We start from the raw sequence: 11,451 nt of genomic DNA, 5'->3' as shown, positions 1-11,451 counted from the left end.
TCCGTTGAATCTTTTAAAAACCGAAAAAAGCCCCCCAAAGGGGAGAATCAACTAGCAACGATCGATGACGTTCATCATGACATACCATGACATCATCATACTCATATCATCATCAGGCGGTATATATAACCGACTTTTAAATTAATGATTTTTTATTGATCTGTTGAAAAAGGTGTGAAAAAGGTAAAAAAAGACCTCTTTTTTTTATCTTTTTATACGTTTTGTAATAAATTAAAACCCGTTTGTTGTTGTTTTTGATGTTTTGTTGTATGGTTGTTCTTGTTTGTTGTCAGGTGTTTTAAACTATGGAGGAAGGTAGAGGAAGGAGGAGAGTGGGACGAGAAGCGAGGTGAAGAGGATTGAGGAGAGTGAGAGGATGAGGCAGTAGGAGGTGAGAGGAAGGAGGATGGGATGTAGGGTGTGGAGTAAGAGGATAGAGGCAGGAGTGTTGTTTTTTTGGGAGGAGAGAGATGGAGAGGGAGAGGAGAGAGAGAGTGAGATGAGGGGGAGATGGAGAGTTGATGGGAGAGGAGGTGGAGGGGCGATCGGAAGCGAGGGAGAGGAGAGAGAAGAGGAGGGGATGAGGGAGAGGATGAGGAGGAGAGTGAGAGAATGGCAGGCGGAGAGGATAGAGGAGGTGTGTTGACTTTTTTTTGTTTTTTTAAAATTGTGTGATGGGTGATGTGGTGATATGGTTGGTGATTGTGTTTGTGTTGATTGGTTTTGTTGTTGGTGTTTTGTGTGGTGTGTGGTAAGGGTGTTATGTGTTCTGGTGTTAGTGATTTGGGGTGTTTTGTGGTCTTGTGGATTGGTTTCTACCCTAATGTGTGCATGTGATGATGGTTGTGTGATTTTTTTGTCGATTGTTTGGATTTGGACCACGAGACCTTCAGAACGAGAAATGATATTGTGTGAATTTTTTTTTGGAAACGGAGAGGGGGGGGGAGGGGTAAGTGGTTGTAAGGTAGTTTAATGGTTGTTAGTTTAAGGTAGATAAAGGGTTGTGGTTCAGGTTGTTTTTTAGTTAAAATAGTTATTAATTTTTTTTTAAGGGGGTGGGGGTTGGTGTCAGTTATTATTTTAATTGTTGTAGTAAAAGGGGGGTGTAAAGGGAGGGGGGTCGGTCTCTTCTTTACAGTAAACTGTTAACCAATCGGATGAATTGATGTGTTCAAGAAACCCCATCCCGGTGATGACGAGCCATGTGAGACAGGAAGAGAAGAGGGAGGAGCCACTTCCTGGTGGGCGTGTCTCTGATGACATCATCGTGACGGGGTTTGGTTGAGTCGCCTCATTCATCATGAGCAGCACTGGTGCCTCGGACCGGACCGGATTTACGCAGCTACGCACGGACATACACACACAGAGACACACACACACAGAGACACACACAGAGAGACACACAGAGAGACACACACACACACACGGAGAGACACACACACACACAGAGAGAGACACAGAGACAAAGAGAGAGTTTGTGTTAAGTTTGTGATGAACATGTATAAATTACCTACAGACACACAGTTTACAGGTGTTTACAGGTGTGTGTGTGTGTGTGTGTGTGCATGCGTGTGTGTGTCATGCTCATGCAGGTGAATCAGTTGCCATGGTAACGCTTCATTAGACGCCATCGATCTCTATAACCAGACTGATAATGCAGTTATAATGCAGTTACAGCACCGTATAACTATAGATATAAAGGATCATAATGCTTTATAACAATAATCATAACTCACTATAAAGCATATATATATATATAAATATAGTTATGTGTTATAATTGGCTTATAAACTTGTATAACTATCATTATAAACACTAATAAATAATCATAAAGCTTTATATCTATAATCATAACACACTATAAAGCATTTTATCATGACTTATAAGGTCAGGTATTATAATATGTTATGCCCAGATCGATAATGCATTATAAATGTAGTTATAATGTGTTAAAATTGGCTTATAAACGTGTATAACTATAGTTTTAAATACTCATTAATGATAATAAGGCTTTATATCTATAATCATAACACACTATAAAGCATTTTATCATGACTTATAAGGTCAGGTATTATATAATACGTTATAATTGTTAGTAACTCACTGACAATGACAACATTGATAACACATTATAAATATAGTTATAATGTGTTAGAATTGGCTTATAAACATGTATAACTATCATTATAAACACTCATAAATAATCATAATGCTTTATAACAATAATCATAACACACTATAAAGCATTTTATCATGACTTATAAGGTCAGGTATTATATAATACGTTGACAATGACCACATTGATAATGCATTATTAATAGAGTTATGTGTTATAATTGGCTTCTAAACATGTATAACTATCATTATAAACATTCATAAATGATCATAATGCTTTATAACAATAATCATAACACACTATAAAGCATTTTATCATGACTTATCAGGTCAGGTATTATAATAAATTATGCCCAGATCGATAATACATTATAAATATAGTTATAATGTGTTAAAATTGGCTTGTAACTATAGTTATAAACACTCATTAACAATAAGCATAACACATTATAGAGTATTATAACTCTATTATAATGGACCACTTGCACAACGTACTTCCCCTTTAAGAAGTTACGGTCCGCTCACTTCTGGCGGCCATCGTTACCGTAGCGCTGCTGTATTTAGATTAGCTACATGTGACACTTTACACCTAATATAACTCTCTCATTCTACATTCATAGTTATGTTTGTATATGTTGTTACTAGTCAGTTCAGTTTGTATTTTTATATATAGTAGTCGAAGCATTTTTATCATTTAATCATTGATCGCATTTTGCTGTTAGCCGCTCGGCTAGCTTAGCATACTGGCTAAATGAAAATTAGAGGCTAAATAAAATTACATACAACACTTTCATTATTTCTGTACATATTGTTATAGGTTCAGTTAGTGTTCAGTTTGTAGGCCAAAAGTATATAGTGTTCCGAAAATGTTTAATCATTTTTAATCATCGATCTACTGGTAGTTCGTAGCGTTAGCTTAACCTGCGCTAAGCTAACAGCTGAACATCAGATTAAAATGAGTGAAAAGTCACGGAGGACTAAGACATGAGGAGCAAAGAGAGGCTGAATAAAGTCCTTCTAAACTCTGTAGAGCTGCTCGCCCTCTTCATAAACATTACAGTGTTTTTTATTTTTACTTTTTAAATAAAAGCCGGCCGGCTAACTAGCCGCTAACGGCTCATTGCGCTAATGGCTAGTTAGCCGCTAGCTAAATGATAAAAATGCTTCGACTTCTATATATAAAACTACAAACCGAACTGACTATACTAGTAACAACATGTAGAAACATAACTGAGTGTAGAATGAGAGAGTTATATTAGGTGTAAAGTGTCACATGTAGCTAATCTAAATACAGCAGCGCTACGGTAAAGATGGCCGCCAGAAGTGAGCGGACTGTAACTTCTTAAAGGGGAAGTACGTCACACTACGTTGTGCAAGTGGTCCATACCTGAGCTTATAGTCATGATAAAATGCTTTATTGTGTGTTATTATTATAGATATAAAGCCTTATTATCATTTATTTCACTGCACTGTTTTTTAACCTTGGTTTTAGCTTTGCATGTGACCAATAAACGTATCTATCTATCTATCTATCTATCTATCTATCTATCTATCTATCTATCTATCTATCTATCTATCTATCTATCTATCTATCTATCTATCTATCTATCTATCTATAACTAGAGTTGTTCAGTGTTATAACTACATAATAACTCATTATAACTCTGGTTATAGAGATGGCGTCTAACTCAGCGTCACCGTTCACAGCTGGAAACAAAACAAGAAGAGGGCGAGTGATTGGTTATGTCTGTAACCACGGCAACAACACAGAGTGAAGCTCAAAGCTGCAAGAAAACAAGAGACAGTGAGGATGATGACGGTGATGATGAAGGTGACCACGGCGACCACGGCGGCCACGGCGACGCCCTGTTCTCTGCTCATCTGGGACTGAACCTTTAAATGTTATTGATCCACTGATCAGAGTTCATCCTTCTGGTCATTGATCATTGATCAGGAGAAACTGAAACCGATCAGCTGAGTCTCTGTTCAGGTTTCTCTTTTACTTCTGACTCCACTTGATCAATCATATTAATCGATTATTGCTCCTTCAGTTTCCTCAGGCGTATCGATGTAAACACCAACCAACTCCAATGTGGCTTCATGGATATAAATACAGGTGCATCTCAATAAATTAGAATATCATGTAAAACTTTATTTCTGTCAGTGAAACTAATACGTTTTATTGATCCATTACACACAGAATGAAACATTTCATGTCTCTATTATATTATGGTTTAACATTTAATGAAGAAAACATGTGAATATCACAAAAGACCAAATTAAAAAAGCATCTTTAATTTGTAAATGTTCTGAAAAGAAGCTCAACATGTCTGGAAACTGACTTCTACATGATGTTAGAGTTTACTGAGATGCAGCTGTGTATTATATAATATATCTGATATTATATATAGACACTTTTATTTCTTCATTGATATGAACTCTACCAACAGAGAACATGAGGTTATTATGGGATGTGTGTTTAAGGCTTTAAGGCACTGGATCTCTGTCAGGATGGAACTCCACCTGCTGAGGCTCATGGGAAAATGAGTTCTACAGGAACTACAGAGTTCACTGATGCTGGAGATGTGAGAGGAGAAGTTAACGGATCAATAATGGATCAATAAAGGATCAATAAAGGATCAATAACGGATCAATAAAGGATCAATAAAGGATCAATAATGGATCAATAACGGATCAATGAAGGATCAGTGGAGTTTTAATGATCTACAACTAGGGATGTCACGATTACAGATTTTCTTGGTACGATTATTGTCAGAGAAATAATCACGGTATTACGATTATCACGATTATTCTGCATTAATTAATTTCACAACACTGTTAAAGTGTAAAATCAAATATAGTTCAAATATACATTACTGATTATTTACACAAAATATTTTAAGTATCTATTAAAATATGACCGATTATTAATCTCCCAGGGGAAGTATGTGTGCATTCACCTTTACTTTGGCGCCACATCTGCCGACACGGTTCAGACATAATCTTTTTTTGGAAAGTGACGGTATTTAGGAATCTTTACAATCAAGTAATTGTGGCGTTTAATACCGCGGTTAATTGCGAAAACAAGTAATTGTGACATCCCTATCTACAACTAAACTGATGAACTAAAACTGAACGTTAGGGCTGGGCGATATGGCGATATTAGATGGTGAAGGATCAGAGCGTGTAGACGATCTGCCAGTGCAGAGATCGTAGCATCGTCTGGGGCTCATTCTATAAACTGCAGTTCTATGCTGCAAAGACCAAACAAAGGACATTTACAAAGTTTACTAAAAGAGATAACAACAGTTACTGTAGTTTGTATTTTTATTTGGCCCTTTTCAATCAGCTATTTAGTGTTTTGAAACTTAAAATCCTGTTAAAATGACTGTGTTGAATAAAACAAACAGTAATGTCTTCATTAATATTTTACTTTCATGTTTATTGAAAGCTACCTTTATCAGAGTGTTGTTGTTTACCTTTTACTATGTTTACGTTGTTTGCACATGTTGGCAAAACTGCAACTATTTAGATTAAAATCTATTCAGAAAGGTTATTTGGCCTAAATTGTCTGTTTTTCTTTTTTAGATTTAAGGTCGTGATGAAATCGAAATCGTGACTTAATTTTTAAAAAACCGTGATATGATATTTTTGCCGTATCGCCCAGCCCTAGTGAACGTGTTGGTGGTGAAATAAAGATCTGATGAAGGTTCTTCAGCTTCAGGTAGAGAGAACAGAGCAGCTGGTTAGAGGACAGAAACCATGGTGATGAAGAGGAGCAGCAGGTTAAAGACGAAGAGGAGCAGCAGGTTAAAGGACAGAGCTCATGCTGATGAAGAGGAGCAGAAACACAAACAGACCTGAAAACAAACAGAAACACAAACAAACAGACAGACGATCCCAGAGATGAAGGAGTGAGTCAGAGCAGCAGCCAGAGAGTTAGAGACGACGATGACGATGACGACGACGACGGAGCAGGAGGAGGAGGAGGAGGAGGAGGAGGAGAAGAGGAAGAGGAGGAGTATAGGACGAATCTCCTTGTTGTTTACAACTACTTCCTGGTAGAAAACCAGCATGAGAACAATAGTGACGGACGAGAGTTTCACTATATTTATCTAATTTTTCATGTCACTATATCACCGTTTAGACTAATCTGATGTTTGTAAAGTTTATAAAACCAATGATTGGACAAACATTACTATTTCTGTGTGCACATTTTTGTAATTAGTCATGGTTATCATAGATTAGCCGGGCTAACGGTTAGCTACCTGTTTAACTTTAATAACTCAGTGACTCAATAAACGCTCCATGAAAAAATATTTTCTCCAGCGGATATCTGAGTTCCAACATGACTGAGCTAACTGGAGTAGTTTCATGTGGTGTCCCACAACGGGAGGGTTTTAACAGCTGACGTCCTGGTGTCAGCTTAGCTCCTACCGCCGTTAGCTTAGCCTACTCCCTCTAAACTCTCTTTGCCCCCCCCACCCTGCATCTTTCATTTTTGAAGATCGCAGATTTGTTTGTTTTTTTAGTGATTTAGTATTTACTTCTTCTAAAGTATATTTTTTGGGCATTTATGCCTTTATGGATAGTACAGTTCAGACAGGAAACGGGGAGGCAGAGAGAGGGGGAATGACATGCAGTAAATGGCGCCCGACACGGGACTCGAACCAGGGCCGACTGCAGCGAGGACTGTGCCTCTATACATGGGGCGCCTGCTCTAACCACTACGCCACGCGACGCCCCAGTATTTACTTCTTGTTGTTACTTTTTTCTGCTTTGTAAGGTGACCTTGAGTGCCATGAAAGGTGCCTCCAAATAAAATGTATTATTATTATTATTATTATTAGCTGCTGTTAGCTTAGCTACCGCTGTTAGCTTAGCTGCCGCTGTTAGCTTAGCTACCGTTAGCTTAGCTACCGTTAGCTGTCCCTGTCAGCTGAGCCACTGATGCTTTCTAGACACTGTGATTCCCCCAAACTGAATAAATACAACACATAGCAACACAAAACACACACACAGAAATAGTAATGTTTCTTCAATCATTTCAGATTTGTCTAAACGGTGATAGGGCCTGAAAAATATGATATATAGCTAAACTCTGGTTCGTTACTATTGATCTCATTCACATTACAGCTGGTTTTCTACCAGGAAGTAGAATGTAAACAACAAGGAGATTCGGTCGATAAAGAGGAGGTGTGAGGAGCGTCTCCTCCTGCTCCTCCTGCTAAGAGGAGGTGTATCTTCCTCCTCCTCCCCCCCGCCCCCCTGCAGCAGACAGAACTTACTCAGCCTGCTTAGTGTTTGACCTACAGACGTCTCTACTCGTCGGTGGCAGACGTTCCTCTCACGTCTCCTTTCTGACGCATCTGATGAACCATCAAACCAGGAGTCAAAGGGTTAAACAGGTCGTTACCGTAGAGACACGGAGAGACACCGCTGCTCACCAATCAATTATCAATCAATCAGCTGCTCAACAACTCAACAATCACAACAGAATACAGAAACACAAACAGTTTGGCTCCACTGTCACTATTGAACCTGTGGTGCTGTGTGTGTGTGTGTGTGTCTGTGTGTGTATATGTATATATATATACAGTATATATATATGTATATGTGTATATATACAGTATATGTATATTTATAAAAGGTAAAGGTGAAATCCTGCGATCTGATTGGTTGTTAGCCGTGGTATAATGAGCAGTTACCACGGCTACTATTCTAAAGCCTTATCACAGCGTAGGCTATCACTCCGCCTCAGGCACGTATGACTGGTATGAATGGAAGTTGTTGTCATGTATCCATGACAACGGACTGTTGCAGTCCGTAGTAACAGACAGCTGATGTTTTTAGGATGTTAAAAATGTAGTAAAGTAGTGTAATTGACATGTTGAAGGTGAACTTTGACCTCCAGAGGGTTAACAATGGTAGAGGGGACTGAGCAGTGACAGAGCTACTTGGAGCTAACGTCTGGAGAGGTGGGAACAGAAAACTACATGTCCTCTTTCATATTGTCATTATTGGTAACCGTTTTATAAAAGCAACATATCACTCCAGTCCTCCAGGTGGTCTATGCTCATTCTACCACTCTAAGGGGGAACAACGCCCCTTAGAGTGGTAGAATGAGCAGAGACCACGGCCTGGAGTGATATATTGCTTAAGTATATGTGTATATATGCAGTATGTATATGTATATATGTATATATAGTATATATATAGTATATATATATGCTGTCATCACCTCCTCCAGCTCCTTCTGCGTCTCCTCCTCCATCCTCCTGATGTCCTCCATGGTCAGTCCAACCCACTTGTCGATCCAGCAGAACAGCTGACGGTGGAAGTTGGTGAAGATTCGCTTTTCTTGCTGTGGAACGGAAACAACAACAACTAACTGATCAATAATCAATCAATCAATCAATCAATCAATCAATCAATCAATCAACCAATCAATCAATCAATCAATCAATCAATCAGTGTGTGTGTGTGTGTGTGAGAGATCACAGCTGACACAGTTTAGCTCTGAGCTGTGTCGCCCCCCGCTGGTCACAACAGGAACTACACTGAGACTCAGTTATAACAGAGAGGAGGAACTCTGTGTGTGTGTGTGTGTGTGTGTGTGTGTGTGTGTGTGTGTGTGTGTGTGTGTGTGTGTGTGTCTGTGTGTGTCTGTGTGTGTCTGTGCTTGGTGTGTGTGTGTGTGTGTGTGTGTGTGTGTGTGTGTCTGTGTGTGTCTGTGCTTGGTGTGTGTGTGCTTGGTGTGTGTGTGTGTGTGTGTAGTGTGTTACCCGGTGGATGAAGTTCTCCACCTTGGTCTGCAGCCCCCACCACCTGAACTTGACCGTGACCAGTTTGTACGCACACATGTAGGGACAGTCTGACTTCAGCTCGCTCTGAGGGGGGGGGGGGGGGGGGGGGGATGGAGAGATGGAGAGACGGAGAGAAGGAGAGATGGAGAGATGGAGAGATGGACGGAGAGAAGGAGAGATGGAGAGATGGAGAGACAGAGAGAGACGGGTCAATGGACCACTTGCACAACGTAGTGTGACGTACTTCCCCTTTAAGAAGTTACGGTCCGCTCACTTGCGGCGGCCATCTTTACCGTAGCGCTGGTGTGTTTATATTAGCTACATGTGACACTTTCCACCTAATATAACTCTCTCATTCTACACTCATAGTTATGTTTCTACATGTTGTTACTAGTATAGTCACTGCAGTTTGTAGTTTTATATATAGCAGTCGAAGCGTTTTTTTATCATTTAATCATTGATTGCATTTTGCTGTTAGCCTCTCGGCTAGCTTAGCATACTGGCTAAATGAAAATTAGAGGCTAAATAAAATTACATACAACACTTTCATTATTTTTGTACATATTGTTATAGTTTCTAGCCGCTAACGGCTCATTACGCTAACGGTTAGTTAGCCGCTAGCCGAGCGGCTAACGGCAAAATGCGATCAATGATTAATGATCACAAATGCTTCGACTACTATAGAAATACAAACTGAACCAACTATACTAGTAACAACATGTACAAACATGAATGAAGAATGAAAGTGTTGTATGTAATTTTATTTAGCCTCTAATTTTCATATAGCCAGTATGCTAGTCATACCTGTCAAGTATCCCGTTTTGGCCGGGAAAGTCCCGTATTTTACCCCTCTTTCCCGCCGTCCTCCCGTATTAGTATTTTCCCGTAAATCTCCCGTATTTTAACCCGCGTTATTAAAAAATAATAATACCCCGGGCCAGTCCCGGCGGCACCCCGGACTGGAAGCTGCTATTTCATTTGGGTTTTGGTTTTTACCTCGGAGTGGCCAACTCTCTATTAATCCTATCTTGGTTAGCGACGATGCGTGTGCTCGTCGTCACTATGTGCGAGCACAGCCCAAAGCCTAGGCTACATCACCGCGGCACTGACTGAGGTCCTGCTCATCAAGCTTGTAACGGGTCGACCTGCGGTTGTTGAAAAGAAAAGAAAAGAAAAAAAAAGACTCGTATTTTCCGCGCGAACACGCGCGGCTCGAACCAGCGCGTCCACACCGGTCGAGTTGTGTCGTCCATGCTCACTTAACCCAAAAGAACAGCTAGGCAGCCCAGTCCAGAGAGCAACAGAGAGGGACAGCAGAGTAACAGGTGTGTGTGTCTGTGTGTCTGTGTCTGTAGCCTACCTGCTGTTAAAGACAGGGTCATTCTATAATCATAGAAGGCTGAAAATCCCTGGACATATCTGCTCCAGTTATTCAGCAGTATAAAGCTGAAGCATGTGTGGGCCTTCTGTCATATAGATATCTGACAGTAGCTCCAGCTATCAAAATACAGATGAGAATAGGGCAGAAGTTGTGGAAGAAGACAGTGTGGCCTGAAAGAGCTTCATGGTGAAGCAGAGGAAAGGGGGCCTTGAAAGGCCAGTCCAGGCCAAAAGATTTTTAAAAATGAGTTTTGTTTTTGCCCACCAGCCACAGCTCCACACTAAACCAGTTCTGAGTTCACTTTAATACACTTAAGCCATTCTTGCAGTTACAATGATAGGAACCTCAGTCATCACTGAATCTGCTTTAAAAGAAAAAAAAAACTGAAGCAATGTTGTCTTTTCCCTCTGTTTCTCCTCAGAGTAGCTACACCAGAATGCCTCATTTACAGTATGTGTTAGAAAAACAAAAAAAAAAAAACATTATTGTTGTTGTGACATTGAGGTCAGGCACACCTGGATTAATCAGTTTGTCCAATAATGGCAGACGGGCTGGCTGAAGATCAGGGAGTAGTGCAGCTGTGCATAAAGCCAGTGATTTTAGCTTTCTTGTCTTAAAATGTAAGGGATACTGGAGCTTGGTTGGGGTGGCAGCACTGTTTGCGGCGGGTGCCCGAAAATTTCCCTTATTTTCAAATCCAAAACTTGACAGGTATGATGCTAGTTAGCCGGGCGGCTAACGGCAAAATGCAATCAATGATTAAATGATAAAACTGCTTCGACTACTATAAATAAAAATACAAACTGAGTGACTATACTATTAAAGGTGTACAGAAAAGAAAATTTAATTTAAGGCCACTCTGGATCATAAATTTAGTGTAATGTAGGCCAAACTTTGTGCAAAATTATATTTTTGAGTAAATCCAGGATGAAAGTGTGTATTTTTTTTCCGCATTGGATAATGCAGGCGCACGGATTATACGTCAGCCTGCTCACGATTCATCAGCCACTGATATTGGATCCGTCATCCGTCATCCAAACGTCTCAGACCACACACACACACATGGAGCTCGGTCTCGCCCCAAGCTTTGAATATCCCGCCCGCTCGATAACGACCAATCAAATTAGTTTTCCTCACTCGGGTAAACTC

The 11,451-nt window shown here is 40.0% G+C and overlaps 1 protein-coding gene across 1 annotated transcript in view; it reads right to left on the bottom strand.

The window, feature by feature from the left end:
• Positions 1–1,191: 1,191 nt before the first annotated feature.
• The window catches only part of pitpnb (phosphatidylinositol transfer protein, beta), a 30,220-nt gene continuing 19,960 nt past the window's right edge, over positions 1,192–11,451 (bottom strand). Inside the window, exons 9-12 of the mRNA XM_085792473.1 lie at positions 8,901–9,005; positions 8,357–8,479; positions 7,404–7,484; positions 1,192–1,342 (exon numbers count right to left, since the gene is read on the bottom strand). Coding sequence (XP_085648599.1) covers positions 7,437–7,484; positions 8,357–8,479; positions 8,901–9,005 — 276 coding nt within the window. The 3' untranslated portion in view covers positions 1,192–1,342; positions 7,404–7,436. The remainder of the gene's footprint in view (positions 1,343–7,403; positions 7,485–8,356; positions 8,480–8,900; positions 9,006–11,451) is intronic.

Source organism: Trachurus japonicus, chromosome 12 (assembly GCF_045865225.1).
Source record: "Trachurus japonicus isolate A0001 chromosome 12, Traja_1.0".
NCBI lineage: Eukaryota > Metazoa > Chordata > Actinopteri > Carangiformes > Carangidae > Trachurus > Trachurus japonicus.
Note: the sequence above shows the minus strand (reverse complement) of the source record. Positions and strands in the feature narration are given on the sequence as shown.